The following is a 27751-nucleotide window of genomic DNA, read 5'->3' on the forward strand; positions in this document are numbered from 1 at the left end:
TGATGAGTGATGCTTAGCATCTTTTCATGTGTCTGTTGACCATTTGGATGTCTTCTTTAGAGAAATATCTTTTCCTATCCTCTGCCCAGTTCTAATTGGATTATTTGCTTTGTGGTGTTGAGTTGAATAGTTCTTAATATATTTTGGACACTAAGCCTTTATCAGTATGTCTTAACAAATATCTTTTTCCCATTTCCTACCAAAAGCAGGATTTAGCCTTATTGTTCCTTTGCTATGTAAATGCATTTTCTTTCGATGAAGTCCCAATAGTTTATTTTTGCTTTTATTTCCCTTGCCTCAGGAGACATATCTAGAAAAAGCTGCTATGGCCAATGTCTGAGAAATTAGTGCTTGTGCTCTCTTCTAGGAATTTTATGGTTTCAGATCTCACACGTAGGTCTTTACTCCATTTTGAGTTTTTTTTTTTTTTTTTTTTTTTTTTTTTTTTTTTTTTATTTATTTATGATAGTCACAGAGAGAGAGAGAGAGAGAGAGAGAGACAGGCGGAGGGAGAAGCAGGCTCCATGCACCAGGAGCCTGATGTGGGATTCGATCCCGGGTCTCCAGGATCGCGCCCCGGGCCAAAGGCAGGCGCCAAACCGCTGCGCCACCCAGGGATCCCCATTTTGAGTTTATTTTTGTGCATGGTGTAACAAATTGGTCCAATTTCATTCTTTTGCATGTTGCTTTCCAGTGTTGCTAACACCATTTGTTGTAGAGACTGCCTTTTTCCCATTGCAATCATTGCCCCCTTTGTCATAGATTAAGTCACCATATAATCCTGGATTTCTGGGTTTTCCACTCTGCTCCACTGATCTGTGTCTATTTTTTGTGCCAGTACCATACTGTTTTGACGATATAAGCTTTATAAATAGGTTGAAATCTAGAATTGTAATACCTCCAGCTTTGTTTCATTTTTTTGTGATTGTTTTGTCTATTCAAAGTCTTTTGTGGTTCCATAAAAATTTTAGAATTGTTTGTTCTACTTCTCTGAAAACTGCTGTTGGTATTTTTTTTTTTTTTGCTGTTGGTATTTTGATAGGAATTACATTAAATATATAGATTGCTTTGGGTAGTATAGATATTTTGAAAGTATTTCTTCTTCCTATCCTATCCATGAGCATGGACTGTCTTTTGATGTCTTTGTGTCATCTTCAATTTCTTTCATTGAGGTTTCAGTTTTCAGAATATAGGTCTTTCACTTCTTTGGTTGGGTTTATTACTAGGTACCTTATTATTTTTGGTACAATTGTAAATGGGATTATTTTCTTAATTTCTCTTTCAGCTGCTTCATTATTGGTATATGGAAATTAAACAAATTTCTATACATTAATTTATATCCTGCAACTTTACTTAATTTATCCATTCTAGCAGTATTTTGGTAGCATCTTTAGGTTTTTCCACATATAGTATCCGGCCATCTGCAAATAGTGAGAGTTATACTTCTTCCTTATCTAACTGGATACCTTTTATTTCTTTTTGTTGTCTGATTGCTGTGGCTAAGATTTCCAGTACTTTGAATAAAAGTTGTGAAAGTGAACATCCTTGTCTTGTTCTTGACCTTAGGAGAAAAGCTCTCAGTTTTTCTCCATTAAGAATTGTGTTAGCTATGGGTTTTTCACATATGGCCTTTATTATGTTGAGGTATGTTTCCCCCTAAGCCTACTTTGTTGAGAGTTTTTTATAATGAATGGATGTCAACTCAATACATTTTTAAAAATAGAGCTAAAAGGATTTACCACTATTAGATGTGGTCAATGAGAAAAGATTAAGTTGTCGTTTGCTGACAAGAGTAAGATCTCAGAAAGATAAGATTTGGCTGGAAAAAGGGGGACTGAGGGGTGGGGAGGGAAACAGGAGTTTGATTTTGTCCATGGTAATCTGGAGACACTTATCAGACGTCCGCAGAGAGACACAGACGTTCAAGACTGAAGTTCAGGGTGACCATCAAAGGAATAAATATAGGTAGAGAAGAAAAATGGTCAGGGCAATGAATTCTCTGGCTCTAGGGTACATACCAGGCTCCAACAGCTACATACCCTGGGGAAGGTGAGCAACCACCAAAGGACAATGAGACAGTGGGGCAGAGGCAGGAAGAAAATCAAAAGTATACTGTCCTGGACAGAAGTGTTTCAATGAGGAGAAGATCAACAGTCTTTTAGGTCAAGCAAAAACAGAACTGAAAAACTGGCCAGTGGCTACTGGATTTAGCAACATGGATATCACTGGTAACTTGAACAAAAATATATTTGGTGGACTGATGGAATTAAAGCCAATAGGGTCGAGTTCAAAAGAAAATGTGAGGAGAGTGACATGAATTTACATGTGTCTTCAGCCTAACTAGTCTTTCTCAGGGTATGTATGGTCGTGAACTCTGCTTTACTCTGCACATCTTCTCCTTTGGCATTTATTTTCATGTAACCTTGAATGAGTCATCCATCTGGGTTATCTCTATAATACCTAATAATGACAATAATACTACTAATATTTACACTCACAGTTTATCGCCATTGTTTCTCATGTATGCTGAGACAGCAAAGGGGTCAAAAAATAGCTCAGGCTTGGGAGCAAGTTCAGACGTGTGCTCTCTCGAAAGCTAGAGCCTCCTTTTATTTCCTAGAAAATGGGGAAGATAATCCCTACATCACAGGACTATTGTGCAAGTTAATAATGCATATAAATTCCCATAGTATGGGAATTGGTGGCACACATCAGTTACTTTCTCTCTTTTCCTAATGAGTAGTGAGGCCAGACATCATATCTCAGTGTACCAAGTAGCCAATTTAACTATCCCACTGCATAGTAATTGAAAAAACAAACAAAAACTCCTTTTGTATCTTCGCAGAGATTTATATATCTGAAGAAATAGAGCAAAGCATGAAAGAGGAGAAACAAAATGCCTAAGCATATTCAACTCCAGAAAAAGTCTGTTCTGGGTCATGACTGTGATCACTCTGCCTCATTTTTGCTCATTTTGACCAATGCAATATTGTCTTTCTGGTGGTGGTTTTTAACTACTCCATAATGCACTTCAGTTCTCAACTCACTCTGTCTTTTTGTCATCTCAGAGCTCTCTCACTTTCAAGAAAGCATGCCCACAACTTAAACCACACTGATCAACTTTTTAGTGTCATACTGGAAAAACATTATTCATCTCAATCCCTGATTGATATATACATGTTAATGCCATTTTATTCATTTCCTTGTATCTCTCAACCTTATCTACACCTTTGAATCAGCTAGGGAGCTTTTTAAAAATACTAATTCCTAAATCTCCATTCTCTCTTCCCCCATCCCAAGATTCTAATTAACCTGGTCTGGAGTAAGGACCTCATCATATTCCCCGCTGATTTAATCTTTTGACATTTGTTCGGCTTCATGGGTTGCTCTCTTCCTCTCTCACCTGTGCCCAATGAAGCCACTCCTACAATCTATTGCTAAAAGCCTTTCTGCCAGATGACTCTTCCTGAATCAAGGCTCAATTCTGTGACTCCTGCTCAAACACCTTCCCTACCTCTCTCCACTGTCTACCACTAGTTCTAAACTAATCTTCTGGCATTCAAGGCCACTCAACCATCTGACCCAAGCACCTTGACCACCCACTACTTCCCTACACCAACCCTTAGGTCAGACCGGTCAGACTGTTAACCACTGTTCTACAAAAACAAAACCATAGAATGAGACAGTCTTTCCAGAAAGTCCCATGAAAAGTATAATCTACTAAAAAACCACAGGCCTTCACTTTGCCACCAGTATGACAGATGAAGGAGGATCTTTTTGCATTAGGTAAATTAGTATAAGAATAGATCTGATAGGAACACCTGGGTGGCTCAGGTCCTGATCCCAAGGCTCCTTCTTCAGCTAGGAGTCTGTTTCTCCCTCTGTCCTTCCCCCTGCTCAAGCTGGTGCGCTCTCTCTCTCTCTCTCTCTCTCTCTCTCTCAAGTAAATAAATACAATCTTAAAATAAAAAAAAAGAATAGAACTGATAAATACTTCAGATAGTGCAAACTCTGCAGTGTCACTGTCCTGACCCTCCAGGCTCTAGTCTAGCAGGCTCTAAGGAGCCTAGTGTAAGACATCCATTGCATCACAATCTTAGAAGAGAATGATTTTCTCTTTATGTATTTCACATTTCTTACTTACTCTGAAGTCAAAAGAGGATTACCTTTTGATGGAGAGAACATGAGTTTGTAGCTACTGGTCTGAGAACTCTTAACTCCAAGTATTTTTAGTGTATTTTCCCAAACTGGCAGCCCAGCCCAATCACCGCAGGGGATTGGTGGGGCTGAGAACTGTGAAGTAAAATGTCAGCCTTTATTTGTAAATTGGTTCCATCAGAGACCTAGAAGCGTGAAAATAGATTAGGGGTATTGTTATTTTTACTGGAATAATTAATCCCATGTTGTTGAAAGGCTGATGATCATTACAGTATTTCTTCGTGTGAATAGAAAGAGTTTTCATTTGAGGTTTTGGGGCTTGGGGGTTTCTTATTCATTTTTGTTTCTATTTTGGGGTGGCAGTTTGAAGACTAAATTGTATCTGGACCTTATACTGTTTTACATAAAACTTAGAGATTATGACTTCATGAAAAAGATCTTAACCTCTCAACAACTGGTACTCAAACATACAACATCAAGTTAATAAACAAAACCACTTTGCTCTTGGTTTCCCAAAATGGAGATAACTGATTTCTCTCTTACTAATCTTCCATACTTCCTGAATTCCTAAACAAATTATAACAACAGTGTAAATGATCAAGGAGAAGAAGCATTTAAGGCCCTGGGAATTAGAACAAATTGAGCCATGGAAACTTGAACTATAGGATGTTAAGACAAGTCAGGCTCAGATGATAGGCAAAAGATTCTTTAACTCTGTCCCTTGTGTTGGAAGCAACTCATTTCATCTGTGTCCATGTGGGATCAAAAATGAACTGAAAGAAGACCCTTCTAATCGGTACAAAGGGATAGCCAAGTGAACCTGCTGGTCAAAATAAATAGCAGACTTCAAATAAGTTGTCAGGAAAGTTTTCAAGCTTTTCCAAATGGCTCAGTTTCTAGATAAGACAAGTCTTGAATTATTAGGGAAGGTCCTGGAGTCCGACAAATATTCTTTGAAATTATATAATAATCATAAAGCATTGGTAAACATTTCCAGGTGAAAAAAATGGACTGAAGGAGTAATTATGAACCAAATGGCTTAAATGATTATTCTAATCATCTAAGGAAATAAGTTTAATGAAAGCAGTCAAAATCTACCTCTCTTCGGATTACAAATATTGGCCCTAATCATTATTATTATGAGATCATGCACCCCTCAGAAGTTATCATAAGCCTAAAGCCCATACTCTAAGCTACCGGGTCAGTCTAGGAAAATTGTGTCTGTTGGAGGATCCTGAAAGTGAAGAGGGACAGGGGATGGCGAGACCACAGGGGAAGGGGCTACGTAGCAGGGGCTACATTTCTCAAGTGTGAAAGATGACAGAGATCCCCCTGAAGCTACTCCATGTCACAGAATGCAGACCTCAGCTGTGTTAACCCTTGACCCCAGCTCCTTTCATGACCTCTGAAAGCTTCAGATGTTATCTTAGACCAAACTCTAAATGGCCCCTTGCTTCCTGATGATCCCTCCACCCACATTCACTCTACTTCTGATTAATGAGCATCACTGGCACTCAGCACCTCCTCCGGGGACTTTGGGACTAGATGAGCACTATGAAACGGAGCAGAGTAAAGCAGAAAATCTCAAAGCCTCCTATAAGAGGTACCGATGGCATTGAACATCTTGTTACAGATGTTAAAAGGATGTTCATTCTATATCTCCCTCCCTGCATTGTATCTTGCATTATCTCATCAGACAAATGTACCTGCCTTTAAGGCCCACTGCATAGATTCTATACACATTCTTGTGGTTAGTTTAGTACGATGGTTACTAACATTAAGGCTGATTTGGTCCCAGTTTCTTTTTTTTTTTAAGATTTTATTTATTTATTCATGAGAGACACAGAGGGAGAGGCAGAGACATAAGCAGAGGGAGAAGCAGGCTCCATGCAGGAAGCCTGATGTGGGACTCAATCCCAGGACTCCGGGATCATGCTCTGAGCCAAAGGCAGATGCTCAACCTGCTGAGCCATCCAGGCGTCCCTGTTTCATCAGAATCACACCACGCACCCAAAACTTGTGCCACTGATTATGGTAGGTAAGAATCCCAAGTTTTGGAGATGCCTGGGTGGCTCAGTGGTTGAGCATCTGCCTTTGGCTCAGGGTATGATCCCAGGGTCCTGGGATCAAGTCCCACATTGGCCTCCCTGCATGGAGCCTGCTTCTCCCTCTGCCTGTGTCTCTGCCTCTCTCTCTGCATCTCTCATGAACAAATAAATAAAATCTTAAAAAAAAAAAAATCCCAAGTTTTTCCTTGCTTTGAAACAATCACGCAAGTCACGAACAGCATAAAGAAGTGAGTGGAGGGGATCCCTGGGTGGCTCAGTGGTTTAGCGTCTGCCTTTGGCCCAGGGCGTGATCCTGGAGACCCGGGATCAAGTCCCACATCAGGCTTCCTGCATGGAGCCTGCTTCTCCCTCTGCCTGGGTCTCTGCCTCTCTCTCTCCCTCTTTCTCTCATGAATAAATAAATAAAATCTTTAAAAAAAAAAAAAAAAGAAGTGAGTGGAAAAGATTTCAACTTTCTGTGGTAATTGTGTTTGCACTTCCTTTTCATTTTTATGATGTATTAGCCATAGAATGGTCTCTAAGGAGAAACGGAAGAGGAAAGCACATAACCTTATCAAAAAATACAGCCAGCTGAGTCCCTTCCCTTTAAGTTACACTTTTTAAAAGTCTAATGTAAGTATAATCATTCACCAATTTCTATTCTGAAGTTGGTAATGACGATAGTAATAAATCTCTTTCCCTTCCTTTGTACTACAAATTCAGTGAGCCAAAGAATGAAGCTCCACAAAAGGCTGCTTTAAAAAAATATCATTTGTAGAACCAACTCTGAAAAAAAATTGCAGCACCAGAATCCAAACTCCCAGACTCTACTAACAATAAGGCAAGAAACAAGGCCCCAGGATGCTGACGGGAAAGGGAATATTTTCCACAGTCCTGAAGTGACCCTGCCCCTCCCCCGACAGTCTCCGGCTGTGGCTCCCCAATGACATTTTATAGGCCACAAAGGGGCTGCATCCAGCTGTCCACACTTCTCAAGGGAGTCACTTCTACAGGGTCATCAGGGAGATAATACCATCGGAACAAGGAGCGGGGAGGGCTTGCAAGGTACCCTCCTTACTCTTCCTTTTTCCTCCCAGGGGAAAACCTTAACAAGTAAAGCACCAGAAAGCATTCCATATCTTAGCTTTTAACTCATCTGCGATTATCTAAGATAACAGTTAGAAAACTGGCTTTAGATCCTGCTGCACCTCCAGGAGCCCTACCTTCTCACCCCCACCCCCATTGTTTAATGCTTCAGTCCACTCAGGGCTGAAGGACACTTCATTTCCAGAAGCTTCTCTGCCGTGGTGCACCACTCAGATTGCCGGTTCCCACCAATGATGGATTCTAACCTTGGCTGCAATCCCCACTAGACACAAAGCTGCCGGGATGTGAAACCGTATTGGCAAACACTCTACAAAATAAGCTCCTCAATGGTGTAAACACAAAACAGTGACAGAGGGGACTGCACCTCCAAAAAAACATATGCCTGCTATATTAAAGTCAGTGTCCTGAAAAATGACAGCTAAAGAATTAACTAGTTAAAGCCCTAAGTCTTACAGTCCTAAGCGATTGCTAATCTGTTACATTAACATTATTAGCAATGTCTCTCTGGGCTTAATTTCACTTCTAAATTACAGCTATACTGAAAACCTGAACAAGAGACCCTATTAGCACTTTCTTCTTGGATACTACTTACTAAGGTAAGAGTAAAAAAAGGAAAAAAAAAAGTTATATTCAAATATTCTTAGAGACTTGCAGAAAGGAGTGACTTTCTGCTTTTTCATCCTATATAAAATGTCAAAAGATACACAGATTTGTATTCTCCATCTGCTTCATCTGCTTCACTCATTCTCCTTGCCATTTAAACTAGATAATACATCAAATATTTTACTCATTTGTCTTCTATCTCCTGTTTTAGAAATGGAGCTCCAAGAAACAGGTATTTTTAATTCCTGTATCTATTCTCCCAACCTGGAATGATGATTGGCACACGGTACATGCTCAGTGAATATGCTCTGGAATATTAAGAATCAAAATATCTGGGGGTGCCTGGGTGGCTCAGTCGGTTAGGCTTCTGACTCTTGATTTCGGCTCAGGTGGTAATCTCCCAATTATGAGATGGAGCCCCACAACAGGCTCCACGCTCAGCAGGGAATCTGCTTAAGAGTCTCTGTCTCCTTCTTCCCTCTCCTCTCTTTCTCTCTCTCTCTGTCAAATAAATAAATCTAAAAAAAAGAATCAGAATATCTGAACCTTATTTTTTGAAAACAATTATTGGAGAGACTAAATCATGGCTTAGTATATAAGAGATATTTTTTACATTGACCTGAGATATAAATCGCACCGTGTTAAAAGATTTTTCACAAATAAGTTGGTTTTGAAATAAATTGAAAAATCACTCTGATTCTGTTCTGTGGTAATTTTTTGTCTACTGTTTAGTTCTTTCTTTACCTACTACAAAATTCCTACAGATTTCACTTGGCAAAAATTACATACTAAAGAAAATTCTAGAATATCACAGAGTAATTGCAACTTTGAATTCTGATAGGCTGGAAAAGAAATGGTCTGTAGAAAGAATATATAATACAATATAATAAAGCTACATTTTTCCCTTTAAATCTAGCCAGCAGACTTCTTCTGTTTTAAGATTTTCTTCAGGGGCACCTGAAGTGGCTCAATTAAGCATCTGCCTTTAGCTCAAGTCATTATCCAAGGTCCTGGGATGGAGCCCCCACATCAGGCTCTCTGCTCAGCAGGGAGTCTGCTTCTCCCTTTTCCTCTGTCTCTTTCCCAGCTTGTGCACTCCCTCTCTCTAAAATAAAATAAAATAAAATAAAATAAAATAAAATAAAATAAAATAAAAAGATTTTTTTCAAATATCCTGGCTGACTTCCTGGAACTCTCATTAAAGTTTGCTTATATTGGGGCAGCCTGGGTGGTTCAGCCATTTAGCGCCGCCTTTAGCCCAGGGCATGATCCTGGAGACCCGGGATCGAGTACCACATCAGGCTCCCTGCATAGAGCCTGCTTCTCCCTCTGCCTCTCTCTCTCTCTGCCTCTCATGAATAAATAAATAAAATCTTAAAAAAATAAAAAATAAAGTTTGCTTATATTTTCCTGACACCATTAAAGTTGAATCTGACCCAAATACTCAACTATAGAAATGTGAAATACTTAAAATTAAGAATCTATTCAATTATCAACTAAATTTTCAAATTTTCTGACAATCTAACTCATTATTTCCTATAATTAAGTCGATCTTAACTATAAAATAATTTTTAAAAAAATAGCCTTAAAGCCCAAAGAATAGTTGCTATCCTCAAAAAATATCACCGTACAAAGAAGGTATAATTTATATTGAGAATTATTAGCTCACTGAAAAATATACAAGATACAGGAGAAACACCAACTTCTCATGTGTTACTTGAAAGCTATATTCATCTATCCATTGCATGATTCCCTTTTGGCCTCTAAGTACACAGCTGTGCTAACTGTCCTTGCTAAAAGCTAAGAAAAATGGCACAGCCTATATAACATGGGACTACCAGAATGCCTGTTACCCTCCCTCATCTATCCTATCAATAGAAGTAGTCCTAGCAAATAGATTACACCCAAGAATAACAGTCATTTTAAATACATTTCACTTCATTTGTGCTTAAATTACATTAATGCTTTCTACCAATGCAAATTATACAATATCCACTGAATGCAGAACAATACATACATTTTGGAGAGCGTAAGATGTGTGTCTGTGTATGCGTGTGCATCTGTATTTAATCCTTGCTTCAAATATCATATGATTTAATCATATACAGATACACATGAGCTACATCTAACACATAAAATGAAGAGTGAGTGAATAAGTCATAAGTAAACAAGTACATGGAGATCCAAAATGATCCAAGAGGAGTTAAATTAAACCAAAACTAGTCTTAGCAATGATGTACACTAACAACCAACAGTAGTACTAAGGTGGTCTATTTTTAAATGATTCATTGCGTTTCCTCATTTCTGTCCTGGAAACTCCTGACTTCTGGGTAATCGTTGGCTCCTGAGTGCTTCCCTGGCTCTGACCCCTGTCTTGGATCGACCATGAGCTTCTTGTTGGTTTGCCTGAAATGAACTACTGTTCCTTCCTGACTTCTAGCTTCTGTGTACTTCCGGAGTCAACAAGTTCTGCATCCCGATCCCAACATCTGCCTTGGTTTTCCGAATCCTGATTAATCACAGTGCTCCTACAATCTAGAAATGCCTAAGCCAGTGAATCACCAGCAGAATGTCTTGGAATAGCTGCAAAATGGATCTACTCAGAATCCCCCCTCTCTCATTGAGGAACCAACCAGAATACACTCAGGTGTTGATTACAATAATATAAGCCTTAAAAGGAGTTGTGAGTTGTAAGTTATACATGAATACCTAGTGTCTGACACACAACAGGGACATATTAAATGATTTCCATATTTTCCTGGGACTATTTATTCGTTTGTTGAGAGTTCAGAAAAAAAAATTTAATTACACAAAATCTCCAAATCCCTCTCTTCAATCTTCCTATAGTTAAAGCCAAGCAGAAACAACAACGACAACAGCAACAACAACAACAACAACAAAAACCCTTTAGGTAGCTCTTACAAACATATGTGAAGAGGTAAATAAATATAAAATAGATCTCTATGTGGACAAGAATATATTATTGTAGGGGGAATTATCCAAATTATATGTTAAGTAGAACAGGTTCTTACAGTAAAGAAATCCAAGAATTAATAAAAATGATTTATGATTTTCTGAGAACCAAGCCCAAAGTATCATGGAGTCTAAGTGTGGCAGAAATTACACCTTGCCCTTCAATATTTATTTTCTACTTATTTATTTTAGTACAGAACTCCCCAAGTTGCAGCTACACACATGGCTGCCCAACTATATCATGCATGTCCAGTCTCCCCTGCAGCTGGTTCAGCCATATTATGATGTTATGACCAAGGGAATAAGAGTGAAAGTGATGTGTGGGATTTGTCTGTCCCCCTAAAGCTGGAGCAAAAGAGGTCTATAAGCCAGCTTCCACCATATGTACAAGAAGACCCTAGTGTATTGGTTCCCCAATCTTCTGCACATTGGAACCACCTAGAGAAACTATATAAACTACTGATGCCTGGCTCTCTCCTACGACATTGACTTAATTGGTCCTAGGGGATGGTGGAACAATAAGGTAGAAGGAATGGGAGACTAAATGACCTGAGAGAGCTGAGCTTGCTTAACTTTTCTGAAATACTCTTAGGCAATTGAATTGAAAAATTAAATAACCAGAGCTCCAAGACAGGACACACAAAAAAAGCCATGTCAATTACATGTGGCTTTCATCATCACAAACAATCCATGTTGTTTAAACTTTTGTTGTTTAGCCTCAGTGAAAGCAGCTGAACAAATATTCTTATAAATAAACATAATACACAAATTCTACTCTTCAGAAAAAAGAATATATAAGTATAGGTTAAAAATAATACCATTCTTTTTCTAACAACATCCAAAAAATGGGAGCACCTGGTTGGCTCAGTCCATTAAACATCTGCCTTCTGCTCAGGTCATGATCTCAGAGTCCCAAGATCGAGCCCCTCGAGCTCCCTCCTGAGCAGAGAGTCTGCTTCTCCCTCTGCCCCTCACCCTGCTCATGCTCGCTCTCTCTCATTTTCTCTCTTTCAAGTAAATAAAAAAAATCTTTGGGGATCCCTGGGTGGCTCAGCGGTTTGGCACCTGTGTTCTGCCCAGGGCGTGATCCTTGAGTCCTGGGATCGAGTCCTACCTCAGGCTCACTGCATGGAGCCTTCTTCTCCCTCTGCCTGTGTCTCTGTGTGTCTCTCTCTGTCTCTCATGAATAAATAAATAAAATCTTTAAAAAAATGAAAGGAAGAAGAAAAAGAAAGAAAGAAAGAAAGAAAGAAAGAAAGAAAGAAAGAAAGAAAGAAAGAAAGAAAGAAAGGGACTCTTTCTATTTTGTTCTGTTATCCTCAACATGTGACTTCCATTTCATAGTCCAAAATGGCTGCCTCATTACCTATCATCACATCCTCATAACAGCCAGGGAGAAGGGATAGAGTGCACACTCCTTTGCTGTAAAGGTACACCTCAGAAGTTATCCATGCCCCTTTTGCTCACACCTCACTTCCCAGAACCTATTCATATGCCCACACTTAACTGGAAGGGAGGCTGGGAAATGTAGTCTTAAGTTAGACAATCATGTCCTGAGCTAAAACTTTCATCACTATGGAAGAAAAGAATATTTAGGCTTTGGGAGCAATTAGAAGTCTCTGCCAGACATCTCATTATTCAAGAAGTACAAGAGAAATTGGGATAAGGCTGTGTCTAGAATATTCAAAAAATTTTTGTTGAATAAATATATAAATACAAAAATATTTCTATATAATATATAAAAATATATTAAAGTTATACAAAATCCAACACGTAGATATACAGTGTAGAAAATGAAAATCCCCTTTGCTTCCATAATTTTTCAGCTCTGGGGAAAGAATGAATTATTAAAGCAATCTTGGAATATGCGGATATGGGACTAACATCTAGGTGACATAATGTCTTTCCATAGCTCTTCCCCAAGTGCTACTGACAGAAATAATACTTTAGAACGGAGATGTTATTTCTGGAATCCGAAGATTTCTTTCTTTGGGGCAATAGTCTCAAATAAGAAAAAAACTAGATAGCAAAGGAACATGAAAGCAAGGCCGAGCTGAAGCATTACAAGGCATCAAAGGAAAACATCAACATTTCTTGCACAATCACTGAAAATGTGTCACCATCTATAAAGCCCCTTTCACTGGCAAGAAGACAACTTAAATAGATAATTAAAATAACAAAAGTAGCAAAGCAAAGTCAGAGATATCAACTCGTATGTGACTCAGAGAAACAAAGTTTTAAAATAAAAATGTTTACTCATTCATATTCTATATTGCTGTATTTTTGCTATTAACCCAGAGAGTATTTTTATATCAGTATTCTAAATTTAACCAGCTGCCGTCATTTCTTAAGTATTATACCATTTAACCTTTTCAAGTGAAGGGTTTGTCTTTTAATGGAAAATACTCATTTTGCATTGATGACAGAACATAATGTCCTTGGCTTAGCTATTCTCCAACAACACAGGTCCTTTTTTGTCAGTATGCTTAGCTATATGGCATGGCTGGAATACCACAAATTTATTCAAGGAATCAAATTCTGAAGTCATCTATGCTAACTAGAAATGTTTAAAAATCAAAAAAAAAAATCATAAGCTCAATTTAACATATCAATTTTCTTAAATTTATAATCATTGAATTTTTGGATAAAATGTAATAATCATTTATGAGAATTGGAAAACATTAGAAAAAAAAGTTTTTATAAGATGTACCAGGATCTGAATGAATATACTCAATACCATCTGAAAAGTGACCCAACCTCAATTTTAAGCAAAGAAACACTTCCTAAAGGGTGTTTTTCCTGATTTTTTTAATTGTTTGAGGCAAATCTAATACCATAAGTCAGAGAAATCTTGGATTTAACATAGCTAATGCAATTTTAATAAGTTGATCATAAAAATTTACCTGTTAGAAAAAGTAAATATTATAAATAATATTTTAAAGGAATTCATGTAAACAAAAACAATTATTTTTAGGTTAAACTAATTGTACTCAAAGCTCAAACATGACAATTTTATTTGGGATTAAAATATAAACCAGGTATACAGTAAAAGAACACTCAACAGCACACTGTTAAACGACAAGTACTGAGGGATCCCTGGGTGGCGCAGCGATTTGGCACCTGCCTTTGGCCCAGGGCGCGATCCTGGAGACCCGGGATCAAATCCCACATCAGGCTCCACGTGCATGGAGCCTGTGTCTCTGCCTATCTCTCTCTCTGTGACTATCATAAATTAAAAAAAAAAAAAAAGAAAGAAAGAAAAGGAAAAAAAAAGACAAGTACTGAGAAAAAATGTAATGATACCAGAATGTTGCCAGATAAATCAATATTTCTTTTTTAAAAAGTATGCACAGTAACTACTGGTGTGCATTAAATGTAATAATCTACACAATTTGTGTCATGGTTTGAAAAAATGATAACAGGGGACGCCTGGGTGGTTCAGCAGTTGAGCTTCTACCTTCCGGCCAGGGCGTGATCCTGGAGTCCCGAGATCGAGTCCCACATCGGGGTCCCTACAAGGAGCCTGCTTTTCCCTCTGCCTGTATGTCTGCTTCTCTCTCTGTGTGTCTCTCATGAATAAATAAAAGAAAATCTTTTTAAGAATAAAATAAATTTTAAAATGATAAAGATTTCCAAGACTTGAACCTAGTCATGTGCTCTCTCTCTCTATTACTCTCTCTCTCAAATAAATAAAATATTTAAAAATTATAATAAACATAAATAAAAGAATAATTACACAATGACAGTCAAACATCCAACCTCAGATACCTGAGTTCAATTCCCCTTAGTATTTTTTTAAAGATTTTATTTATTTATTCATAAGAGACACAGAGAGACAGAGACACAGGCAGAGGGAGAAGCAGGCTCCATGCAGGGAGCCCGATGTGGGACTCGATCCCGGGACTCAAGGATCACACCCTAGGCTCCTGCAAGAAGCCCGATGTGGGACTCAATTCCAGGACCCTGGGATTGTGACCTGAGCTAAAGGCAGATGCTCAACCACTGAGCCATCCAGATGCCCTTCCCCTTACTATTCTTGAAAATGTTCCAAATCCTTACCACTGTCTTTATAGATCCTTACTCTAAGCAAAAACAAACAACAAAAACCACACAACACAAAGGAAACAACAGTTCAATTCATAAATAAAGGCCATGAGGTAGAAGAAACCTCCAACTCCCCTCTCCACTAAAATAACCCTGAGTACTACACCCTTTGTTCCTCCCAGAGGAAAAGCACTCCCCACCCCCTAGGCTCACCCTCGGGACTCCCCATCTCCAGACCCCCTGCCACCTCCTCTCCCCTCCAAGACCACACTTCCCTTAGGTTCCTGAAAGTCCCCCTCCTCAGGACCTTCCTTTATCTATTAAAGCCTCTCATATGCTTCCAGGCTGGAAGAGAAAGGGCTCAGAAGCAGGGTAGGTGGCCTCAACAAGACTCAGTCAACTGAGGCAGGAGGAGAATAGAAAAAGAGATTAAATGCTTACTGCCTATCAGGGCTTTACCTACAGAAGCTGATTTGAACTTGAAGCCAGCCTGTGAGATATTATTGAATATGTTTTCCAAATGTGACACTAAGAGTAAAGAAGCCGGGATCCCTGGGTGGCGCAGCGGTTTGGCGCCTGCCTTTGGCCCGGGGCGCGATCCTGGAGACCCGGGATGGAATCCCACGTCGGGCTCCCGGTGCATGGAGCCTGCTTCTCCCTCTGCCTGTGTCTCTGCCTCTCTCTCTCTCTCTCTCTCTCTCTCTCTGACTATCATAAATAAATATTTAAAAAAATTAAAAAAAAAAAAAAAAAAAGAGTAAAGAAGCCATGCAATTTGTCCCAAGTTACACACAGTTTCTAAGTTTTCAGTGCCAGAACTTTGACCCAGGTCATCAGATTCCCTGAACCCAAGCTCTGTACCATGCACGTCACCCCACTGTCCCCGTGTGGCAGGGCCACTGGTGAGTGTTCACAAGGAGGTACAAAGGCCATCCCAGCAGTTCCACAAGCCCTAGACTAGAGGAGCAGCAGAATTTTTAAAATATCAGAGAGACAGCCCACTCCTTCTTAGAGTCAGAGTCTGCCACGATGTGTTGCTATGGGTGTCTCATGGCAGTGAACCTTGCCAAGTATCTTCCTTATCTCTGGTGACACAGGGGTTCCTTCCATGGTTTACACCAAGATGCACTGCACCTCCACCATGCTGTGTTGTCACAGTTTTAGCCCCCTTCTTACTTGTCTCCTTCCCTCCGCTGTACTCCTCTTCCTCAAACGACCCTGGACAAAAATCACCCACTTTTGTTACTAACCTACATCCCCCCTGGCATTTACCATCAAAGTCTCTGGATAGTTTTTACATAGGTCTTCACCACTCAGCTTCCATGGGGGTCTCAGCTCATTCCCTGTCAGGCTTCTGCTTACACACACTAGGGAAGCTAAAGCTCAATGACAGGCTAACTGCCAAATCCAGTGGCCTCTTCAGTCTTCCCACTGCCTACTTCTCAAAAGTTCTGACACTTTAAAGAAACCTTTCTTCTGAATATGAGGTCTTTCCTTGGATTTCAAGAGATCACTCTCTCCTGGTTCCTTGTTTCAACCTCTGATGGCTGTCCGAGGCATCAAAGTACTCTACTTCTTCCTCTATCCTTTAAATGCTGGCTTTCCAATGACCTACCCTTAGTTTGTATGTTTTTTTCCTCGAGTTGTTCCCCTGATGGCATCTCATCCATCTGATGACTTCAACAAATCTAAGTTAATTTCTAGATCTTTCATTTTTTTCTCAAATGCTTTCTTAACTTTCTTATTCTCTTCTTCAAAACATAGCAGAGTTTGTAGCCCAGAAGGTCCAAAACCAAATTCACTTTGCTCCTCCTCCTCATGCTGTTCTGTCCCTTGTATTCTACTTCTCAGTTAATGACACTGTCCATCTCATCTTCAAATCAGACTGTGTTCTTCCTTGTATATAAACCTCCACTTCTGAATGAAGACAAATATCAAAAGTTCCACCCCAAGAATGTCTCATTATTGTTGGATGCTTGTTTGTCTGTTTGTGGTTCAGTTTGGTTTTTCTCCTGTTTTGTTTTATCTTCTCCATTGCTTCATTGCTTTTATCTTCTTCATTTCTTCTATCCTAAATCCTAAATCACATTTCTTACCTGGACCAATGCAATGGCAGAAACTCCTAATGGGTAACTAGACTCCAGTCTTTAATCCTCAATTCCATTGACAGAACTCTCTTGCTGAGAAACAAAGCTAATCTCAGTAGATACTGTTCTTATATCGATGGCATTATAATAAGGTATAATTGTGTAGATGAAACCATAAGACTAGGGCAGCCCGGGTGGCTCAGCGGTTTAGGCGCCTTCAGCCCAGGGTGTGACCCTGGAGACCTGGGATCGAGTCCCATGTCGGGCTCCCTGCATGGAGCCTACTTCTCCCTCTGCCTGTGTCTCTGCCTCTCTGCCTCTCTCTCTCTCTCTCTCTCATGAATAAATAAATAAAATCTTTAAAATAAAAGAAATCTTAAGACTAAAGACACACCCCTCTGTGCAGAGAGTAGGCTCCGGCCATATGATTAATACTCCAAAAATCAAAATTATGAATGAACTAGGATATACTCACTACGAGCATCAAGAGATCTTAAGGACAGCAACCTGATGCCTTCCTCATGTATACACATCCAAGCTAATGGCTAGAAAACAAAGTACTCTCCTAAATCAGTCCAGGAATAGTGCCCAATGGGGAGGGGGGGGTGTAGTTAGGAGCTATTTTAGGGCTTAGGATAAAAATAAATCAGAGTCTTCAGACCCTGAGAGAAAGATCATTTTGGTGGGCACAGAAATCTGTATTATACAAGTTAGATCACATTTATGTTTCACGTTGTTTCTAGGATTACTTCCCTAGCCAAGAATGATGTCTTGAAGATTATAACCTGTCCCAGGTTAAGAGAAGCAAGGAAAGGTCTTCTCTGTGTGCTTGTGTGGATTGCCCAGGACCAGAGAGGTGGGAGACACAGGGAATGAGGGGAAAGAATCCTGAGGTGAAATTCAAAGACAGAGATTAGGAAATCATGGCCTGGCAACTTTTTCCCTCAAGATATCCCTTTCCAGGGACAACTCTGGAGGTCTCGGGCTTGTTTATTACTAATAAGACAGTAGGTGTCCCCTCACAATTGATTTCCCACTACCTTTAGTTAAAATCAGAGCTACCAATCCCCCAAAATATCCAATATTTTTCAATCTCCATCAATGAAGAATTTCCAGCATCCCCCAGGGCAACATCGTGCCAGCACTCCCAGAATGCTGTACCGAGGTCACATGAAATATGCTGCCCTCTCAGGATGGATAGTTGTCTTCTCAGTCTGGAATATTCCATCTCATCCTTCAGAAGCTGTCCATCACCTCTTTCCTAAAACTTTCCTTGATGCCAGACCGAAGGAGTCCCTTGATGCCTCCAGGTGACTTAGCTTATTGCTCTACCATGGCCTCTCCCACATGACATCGTGACTGTTTGTACACTGAGGGTGAAGATGGCAGCATAGGAATCTGAGGGTCACACAACTCAGCCGGTAACACAGCCTAAGCACAATGTGCTGAATCAATTTATCCTTGCCTGGAAAAAGTTAGATCGTGACTGAAACAAGTTGTTTTTGGACTCATTCAAACTGGTGTGTTTGCTATTGTTTTATTTGTTTGTTTCCCCGAGCACCTGCTATTCGCACAGCACTGTTTAGGCCAAGAAAACTGTACATAGGAAATAAATGCACCATGCCTATTCTCTTGGAGTTTATGATCTAGGTAAGTGGTTTTTCTAACTGCTTTAGCAAAAGCACAAATCAGAAGAGGGCTAGAAGTTGAATGGAGAGCGGAAGCCAAACAATTCAGTTCCCCCTCACCTTCTGTGAGGTCCCCTGAAGCCAGACCACAGAACAATGGAACCCTAGGGAGCATCATTCAAAAGAGCTAAGGGCACGTACTTTAAGCCAAAACAGATAATAAATATGCAATAATTTACTGTCAACTGTAAAACACCATACCATCTAGGGTTGTTATATAGACTGCTAAATGCTCTCACAGTCTTAAGTCAACTGCATATTTACAAGAATACCATGGGGGGGGGCATCTCAGTAGGTTAAGGGTCTGCCTTTGCCTCAGGTCATGATCCAGAGTCCTGGGACTGAGCCCTGCAACAGGCTCCCTGCTTCATAGGAAGCCGGCTTCTCCCTCTCCCTCCACCTGCTACCCCCAGCTTGTATTCACTATCTCTCTGTCAAATAAGCAAAATATTAAAAAAAAAAAACAAGAATATCATGGGAAGGACTTCATAAACAGAAGGGAAACAAAGGGAGGAAGTAAAGAAGAGACTCAGAAAGTGAAGATGAGAATATCACACATGCAAAAATTGTACACCAAGGCTAACCAGTATGTGTAGATCTGTATGACAACCACAGCATCAGAAGAAATAACAGGTAACAATATATATGCCCCCCCCCCCCCCCCGTGAGCCAGGCACTGGGCAAAACCCAATGCATATACATCATCACATCCTTACAGCAACCTTGAAAAATACTATTGTTTGCCCGTTTTACAGATGAAGAAAATGGGGCTTGAAAAGTTTAGGAAAAGTGTCCAAAGCTACCTAGTAAATTAGAGACAGAATTCAGATTCTGGGCTCTCTGAGGTCAATGCCTAGACAGGTTAGGAAATTTCAAAATCTTTTATTTATGACAAGACCTGTAGCTCAAAGTCTTTGTCTTCATGCGCCTGCAGTGTGGAAGAACAGTGCATTCTGATATGCCAGGAACAATTTCCGTTTACATCTGTTTTCCAGTGTAATTTTTAACAGCACTCCCTATCCCTCTCAGAAATGTCCCAGTTTAGGGGCAGCCCAGGTGGCTCAGCGGTTTAGCACTGCCTTCAGCCCAGGGTATGATCCTGGAGACCTGGGATCCAGTCCCATGTCGGGCTCCCTGCATGGGGCCTGCTTCTCCCTCTGCCTGTGTGTGTCTCTGCCTCTCTCTCTCTCTCTCTCTGTGTGTGTGTGTGTGTGTGTGTGTGTGTGTGTGTGTGTGTCTCATGAATAAATAAATAAAATATTTTAAAAAAAAGAAATGTCCCAGTTTAGACAAAAACATATATGGTCAGCCTGCCTCAAAGCCATAGTGAAATGTGCTAAGCCCAGTGTAAAATAAAAGTGTGAGGCCTTTTGCTCCAAAAGCAAGGGAAAAAAGTGTTAGTAAAGGTACTGAAATATAAAGCTTTTCTCTTTCTTTCATGTATCTGCTCTGCTCACACTCCACTGTTCCAATGAATTTCACTTGTAAAACACAAGTTCAAAGATAAAATCAGCACAAATTTCAAGACAGTGCTAGCATTAAACCAATTTCCAGGTCTTTCTGAGCACGAAGCCCAGTGCAAACTGTACAGCTTGCACACCCATGAAGCTGGCCCTGCTCTGCCTTTTTTCTGTTCACTCAAATGGGTCTGGGAAGCCATCCTGATCTTGTCATGCCCTATGACTGGGTTGCAAAAAAGGAAACCAATTGCAACATGCTATTATCCGGACTTGGAACATGAATACTGGGCATTAGGTCCATAAAATCATTTCTTTAGAAAAAATATGTTTGAATACTTCTAATAAAGCACAAAATTCCAATTCCCAAACAATAGTTGGGGTTTTTTTTATGTTTTTTATTTATTTATTCATGAGAGATACAGAGAGGCAGAGACACAGGCAGAGGGAGAAGCAGGCTCGATGCAGGGATCCCGATGTGGGACTCGATCCTCGGACTCCAGGATCAGGACCTGGGCGGAAGGCAGGCGCTAAACCGCTGAGCCACCCAGGCATCCCTCCAATTCCCAAACAAAACAAGAACATGCATTCAAGCAAATTTGGTCACTCTCTACATTTTATCTATGACCTAAAAATAACAAATCCAGATAATATAACCTACCCATGATATTAAATTTAGAAATTGAGTATACAATGAATTGAAATAATGGTGTGTTACAAAGTCTTTAATACCACGATGCCTGATTTAAATACTGTCTCTGTTTTGTTTTTTTTCTTTAAGATTTTATTTATTTATTCATGAGAGACACAGAGAGAGAGAGAGGTAGAGACAGAGGCAGAGAAGCAGGCTCCATGCAGGGAGCCCGACGCCGGACTTGATTCCGGGTCTCCAGGATGACACATGACACCCTGGGCCAAAGGTGGCGCTAAACGGCTGAGCCACCCGGGCTGCCCGTTGTCTCTGTTTTAAATGCAGGTACATGTTTAATTTAAAACTTCTTGTTATATAAATTCATATGTGCCTGTGAAATTTCAGTAACTTCCACTCTATACAAACCAAATGGAAGAAAAACAAAACTCAAAATGTTAAGGATGATTGAGGAATTGTCCTTGAGGATGGACTGGAAGTTGGGGCATATGGATGGCTCAGTCAGTTAAACATCAGACTCTTGATTTAAGCTTAGGTCATGATCTCAGGGTTGTGAGATAGAGCCCCACATTGAGCTCCACACTGGGTGCGGAACCTGCTTAGGACTCTATCCCTCTCCCTCTGCCCCTGCCCTGCCTTCTCTTAAAAAAAAAAGAATAGGGTGGGATGTTTGTTAGAGAATGGTCAATTGGTTGATTCATTCATTCATTCATTCATTCAGTAAGCATTTACTGCATACTTACAGTTTCACAAGCACTGCACAAAATTCTGGGGGGAAACAGACAAGTAAAATATGGGCCTGTCCTCAACAAGCTTACATTCTAGTAGAATGAGACCAAGGTAAACGCAAACATGTATAAGCTCCCTTTGGTGCTACAGAACAAGAAACCATGGGGAAGAGTGGGTACGAAGCATTGAGCACTCTAGCCTGGGACGGGAGGGAGAGGACAGGATCATGAAGTTTCCTGAAAGAACTGAGAGTCCTGAAACCCAGTGGGAATGCAAAAGATAGGAGGGCTAGAGAGGAACAAAAGAAGCCAGAGAACCCATGGGAATGAGTGAGCCACTCTAAATAACAGCTATTTGGAGATGAGAGTGGAGAAAGTTGTTCTCTCCTTTAAAAAAAAACAAAAGGGTTGGAAATGAGAACAGAAAGGAATCAGAAGTATACAAGACCACAGGGGAGCTTGAGTCGCTCAGCCGATGAGACATCTGAACTTGCACTCAGGTCACGATCTCAGAGTCCTAGGATGAATCCAGAGTCAGGCTCCCCTCAGCAGGCAGTCTGCTTTGCCCCCTCCCTCTGCTCCTCCCCTAGCTCATGCTTACTTGCTTCCTCTCTCTTTCTCTCTTCTCTCTCAAGTAAATAAATTTTTAAAAGTTCTTTAAAAGAAAACAGAATAGAAAATCTTAGAAAAGTTTTCCCTTTCAGATCATATGATCATTAATCAAGAGAAAAAATATCATTCTGTTTATTTACATATGGGCTTGTAAGTAAAAATATGATTTCTATTTCTATTTCTTCATAATAAAGGTAAGAGCTACCCTTCATCCATGTTAATGGCTAAAACAATGACAGAAATCTAAAACAGTGACTAACAAATATTTACATTTGACCTAGAAATGCACTATCATATTTTTTATTTTTTTAAAGATTTTATTTATTTATTCATGAGAGACACCCAGAGAAAAGAGAGGGAGAAGCAGGTACCCTGCAGGGAGCCTGATGCGGGACTCCAACCCAGGTCCCTGAGATCATGACCTGAGCCAAAGACAGCCGCTCAACCACTGAGCCACCCAGGTGCCCCCACTATCCTATTTTTTTTAAAACAAATGTACCACTGCACTTATTTAATACTGTTAATTTTTTTAAAAAATAACTTTTATTGTTTGCCTACATTTCTTATCAGTCCTTAAGGATGGACTCCTAGAAAAGGAATTGCCAGGCCAAAGAGTTTGAATATTTTTAAAACTCTTGGTACATTATTAGCTTAGGCTAAAGTTCACACTAGATTGACAACATCTACTGAAGATGACCAAGTAATATACATGAGTATTCAGTGTTGCTGGAAATAATAATCAAAAAAGAAATACTCAGAAAATCTAAAAGTATTATAAGTAGATCTTAGGCTTTGTGTGATCATGACTAAAAAGAAACCAGGGTAAATTTTTGTTTATGATGATATTCAGGCCAATTAGTGTGTCTGTGTGTGTGTGAACATGTATGTGCATAAATATTGGATGTAAATACAGAAAATAATGGACAAAGAAAAATAAAAGTAGAAGGGCCCATAATTTCTGAATGAGGTAATAATGGAATCATTAAATGAACAACTTGTGGGGATCCCTGGGTGGCTCAGCAGTTTGGCACCTGCCTTTGGTCCAGGGCGTGATTCTGGAGACCGGGAATCAAGTCCCCCATCAGGCTCCCTGCATGGAGCCTGCTTCTCCCTCTGCCTGTGTCTGTGCCTCTCATTCTTTCTGTCTCTCATGAATAAATAAAATCTTTAAAAATAAATAAATAAATAAATAAATAAATACATAAATAAACAAACCACTTGTAAATAGGTACATATAATTTATTTTATACTTCCCACCATTTGTTACCCAACTCTGTATAGCAGTAAGTTTTCAGTTTTAGGGCAGCCCGGGTGGCTCAGCGGTTTAGCACCACCTTCAGCCCAGGGCCTGATCCTGGAGACCCGGGATCGAGTCCCACGTCAGACTCCCTGCATGGAGCCTGCTTCTCCCTCTGCCTGTGTCTCTGTCTCTCTGTTTCTCGAATAAATAAATAAAATCTTAAAAAAAAAAAAGTTTTCAATTTTAATAATCAAGTGCTAAAGTTAGAGGAAAACCTCATATGTTAAATAAAGGTCAACAAACTGTTTTTTTTTCTTTTTAATTTATAAAAAGATCATATTATTTATGATAGTCACACAGAGAGAGAGGCAGAGACACAGGCAGAGGGAGAAGCAGGCTCCAGCACCGGGAGCCCAACGTAGGATTCGATCCCGGGTCTCCAGGATCGCGCCCTGGGCCAAAGGCAGGGCTAAACCGGTGCGCCACCCAGGGATCCCCAACAAACTGGTTTTTGCTGTAGGTTAGGCTATCTCTCTATTTCTATAAATTAGGGCTCCGCACAGTACTTTTTTCCATATGCCTCCAGAAAGGAGTAACTAGTGCAGTTTAAGAAGTGACTCAAATTTGTCAACAGTCAAAGGACAAAGTCACCAATGAAGTTTCTTGAAAGGCAAATCTGGTGCTATTGTAAAGTCACATCTCCACCTCACACTAGTCAGAATGGCTGGTATCAAAAAGACCAGAAATAATAAGTGTTGGCAAAGACATGGAGGAAAGGGAACTCTGGTGCCCTGCTTGTGGGAATGTAAATTAGTGCAGCCTCTCTGGCAAACAGTATGGAAGTTTCTCAAATAACAAAAATAGAAGTATCATATCGTCCAGCAAGCCCTCTTTCAGGCACTTACCTGAGGAAAATGAAAACACTAATTCAAAAAAATATATGTACACCTATGTTTGTTGCAGCATTGTTTATAATATGTAAGATATGGAAAGAACTTAAGTGTCATCTATAAATGAACTAATATAGAAGATGTAGTATGGGGATCCCCGGATAGCTCCGCGGTTTAGCACCTGCCTTCAGCTCAGAGCATGATCCTGAAGTTCCAGAATCAAGTCCCACATCAGGCTCCCTGCGTGCAGCCTGCTTCTCCCTCTGCCTGTGTCTCTGCCTCTCTCTCTATCTCTCTCTGTGTCTCTCATGAATAAATAAATAAAATATTTTTTTAAAAAAAGAGGATATAGTATAGAATGGAATATGGAATACAGAATGGAATATTACTCAGCCATTAAAAATAGAATTAAATCTGGCCATTTGTGACAGCACAGATAGACCTAGCCAGTATTACGCAACATGAAAGAAGTCGGCCAGAAAGACAAATAACATACAATTTCATTACACTGGAATAAAAAATTAAAAAAAAAAACAAAGCAAACAAACAACAAAAAGAGAAACAGAGTCATAAATACAAAGAACAAACTAGTTGCCTGAGGGAAGGGGGGGTGGGGAGGATAAGTGAAATAGGTGAAGAGGATTAAGAGCTAGACACTTCTAGTTATAAAATAAGTAAGTCATGGAGAAGTACAGCATGGGGAATATAGTCGATACTACTGTAATAACTTTGTAAAAAAAAAAGTCAAATCTCCCTAAAAACATGCTTTTTTGACATTGCTGCATGGAAGTGTACAACAATCCAATTTATCACCAATTACCCATATATTCTGAAATACCCAAACGTTTCCCAAAAAATGTGGTGCGGGGGGGGGGGGGGGGGCTCAAGTGCATTGATTTTAATTTAAGAAGCCAACCAGAAGTCAACCTGTGCATCTTACATCCCTTGAGACACTCTTCTCTCCTTCTTGCCATAACCAAGCAGTGAATTCCTCTACAGTGATTGTAAGCAGAAAGTTTACATCTTACAGAACACGGAGCAGGAAGTTTGGCCTTTGAAACATTTCCCTCTGGACCACAGGGGTATGGAACAGGGAGGTGGAAGGAGCAGAAGGTTTGAAGATTTTAGGTTGCGAAGCCTAAAGCTCCTCAGTGGTTAGATGATGCTCTCCCGGGCATCAGGGTGGAGGGGAGCTAAAGCTCAAACCCTTTGTCTTTGCAACAGGGAAGAGAGAAAATCCAACTTTTGAGTGATGTCTCACAAGTTTCTTTCGCTCAATTTTGCCCCTTCTGGCTCAAAAATGAATGAAACGGTTCCAGAGCAAGCTCCCAAGGCGTCAAGCTGAAACTTTGCAACAAAGTTCCTGCCAGTTCTCTCCATGAGCTCCCGAAGCGGTGCCCTGGTACCGCGCTCTCCTGGGCTCAGCGTGAACAGGGAAGCCGGGAGCGGAGCGGGGAGCGGAGCGGGGAGCAGAGGCAGACCCGCGACGGGGGGCGGGGGCGGGGGCGGGGGACTGCGGGGCGAGAACCGGGTGAGCACCACATGTGGCTTTAATCTCCAACAGCTGCTGGAGAGCCTAGCCCCGCTGCTCTTTCTGTACCCCCCCCCCCCGCCACAATCCTAGGTTTCGAGCATTATTATAACTAAAGGGACTTGGCTGCCAGGGAATCTGAAAGATGAACCCACGCTCCAAAAGAATCAAGGACTCAAAAAAAAAAAAAAAAAGAAAAAAAAAAACCAAAAAACTCAATGTACCTGAATGTAGCCAACGGAGTTTAATCAAGACGAAGTGTTAAAACCCCAGGGGAGGAAGAGTGGGGGTGTGGGGTGTGTGGGGGGCACAGTGCAGCCCAACAGGCCAGGGATGGAGTAGAGGAGAGTGAGCGAAGCTGGGGTGTCGGGGTCCCCCCGGCAGGAGTGTTCTGCAGCGACGTGCGGACGCCCGCAGACCTGCAAGTGCGGGAGCGGCGGGGAGAGCATCCCCTGCAGGGGCCACGCGGGCCGGGGCGGGGGGGGGGGGGGGTCCCGCGGTGCTCGGGCCGGGCCCCGCGGGCTCTCGGGGCGCGGCGGCCGCGCGGGGACACACTCACCGACACCAGGAACTCCAGCGTGCCCACGTAGTCCCGCTCGGTCTTCTGGAGCTCGCTGAGCACGCACACGCGCAGCCGGAGCTGCTTCTCCAGGTCCTTGGCGCTCTCGTCGCTCATGGTCTGCAGCGCCGCGCGCCCCCCGCGGCCCGAGGGCAGAGCGGGCGCCGCCGAGGAGTCCGAGGAGCTCCGGGCGCCCTTACATGCCGGGGCGAGGCCGGGCGAGGCCGGGGCGGGCTCCCGCTGGGACGCGGGCGCGGGAGGCAGCTCCCGGGAGAGGCGCCCCCGGCCAGGACCCGCGCGCCCTGCCCCGCGGCTCCGGCCTCACGCGGCCCGGGCTGGAGGGGAGGCGGCTCCGGCAGCCACAGCGGTGACTTGGACGCTCATCAAATGCTTTGTATGCATGTGACTCCGACCCTTCACCCTTCGCCAAATCTCAGGAAAAAGGAAACAACCCTGGGGAAGTGCGTTGCGTGCCAGCGAACTAAACACACACACACACACATGCACACACACACGCACGCAGGGAGTCAGCGCTGGAGATGGAACTAATTGGAGGTTCCCAAACCCGGGAGGAGGAGGACGGACTCCAAGACGCGGCTCGAGGGTTGCTCCTAGGGCTCCCGCCTATTGTTTGGCTTTAATGTGTTCTGTGCAAATCCTGAAGGCAAAGAAACAAGTCCCCACGGTTACATAACTGGATGGGAACAAAACAACCGTGGTATTGACCCTCCCGTCTTTGAAAAGAAACACATTGATTTTTGGTTTTGTTTAGGCACGAAATGGATTTGCTTTGAAAAGCCCCCAACCGAGAAGAAGTCTCAGGGCAGATACCCTCCTGCCTGCGCTTGGAAAGTCAATTAGCATAATAAATGAAGACACTATGGGAAAGTGACAGCCCCGGCCCAAACAATAAACTCCAGACACAATAAGCATCACCCCTGCTCTGTGCTGTTTCGGACGGATGCTTTGCATGTCTAAGACCTTTTTTCAATATCAAGATAGTATGCAAATTATATCACCCGCCAGCTTCCTTGTGCCAGTTCTGTTTCTAAGAGCTGCTATGATTTGTCACAGTGTCATAGAATGAACAGAACTGTTACTGAATGGTGATCAAAAGACCTATGGATACAGATGTAGGTATGTAGATACAGATGTATTCTTAGGATTTGAAAAAAGGAGACAAACAGAGAGTGTGTCCTGATTGTAATGTTTATGTTCATTTACCTTTTCTGACTTGGAAACGGAGCCGGGAGCTAATAATGAGCAACGAATATTTATAATCCTAAGCCAAATAATTCAGATGTATTTTTGTCTTGATATTACTACCCACATTAATTTTTAAGTATCATTTTTTTCCTACTTAGAACTTGAAACCGC

The 27751-nt window shown here is 41.3% G+C and overlaps 1 protein-coding gene across 1 annotated transcript in view; it reads right to left on the reverse strand.

Annotated features, from left to right (window-relative positions):
* The window catches only part of PREX2 (phosphatidylinositol-3,4,5-trisphosphate dependent Rac exchange factor 2), a 278636-nt gene extending 251781 nt beyond the window's left edge, over nucleotides 1-26855 (reverse strand). Inside the window, exon 1 of the mRNA XM_026012258.2 lies at nucleotides 26375-26855. Within this exon, the coding sequence (XP_025868043.1) occupies nucleotides 26375-26491 (117 nt within the window). The 5' untranslated portion in view covers nucleotides 26492-26855. The remainder of the gene's footprint in view (nucleotides 1-26374) is intronic.
* Between the last annotated feature and the right edge of the window lie 896 nt (nucleotides 26856-27751).

The sequence above is a fragment of the Vulpes vulpes genome, chromosome 13, assembly GCF_048418805.1.
Source record: "Vulpes vulpes isolate BD-2025 chromosome 13, VulVul3, whole genome shotgun sequence".
NCBI classification, from domain to species: domain Eukaryota; kingdom Metazoa; phylum Chordata; class Mammalia; order Carnivora; family Canidae; genus Vulpes; species Vulpes vulpes.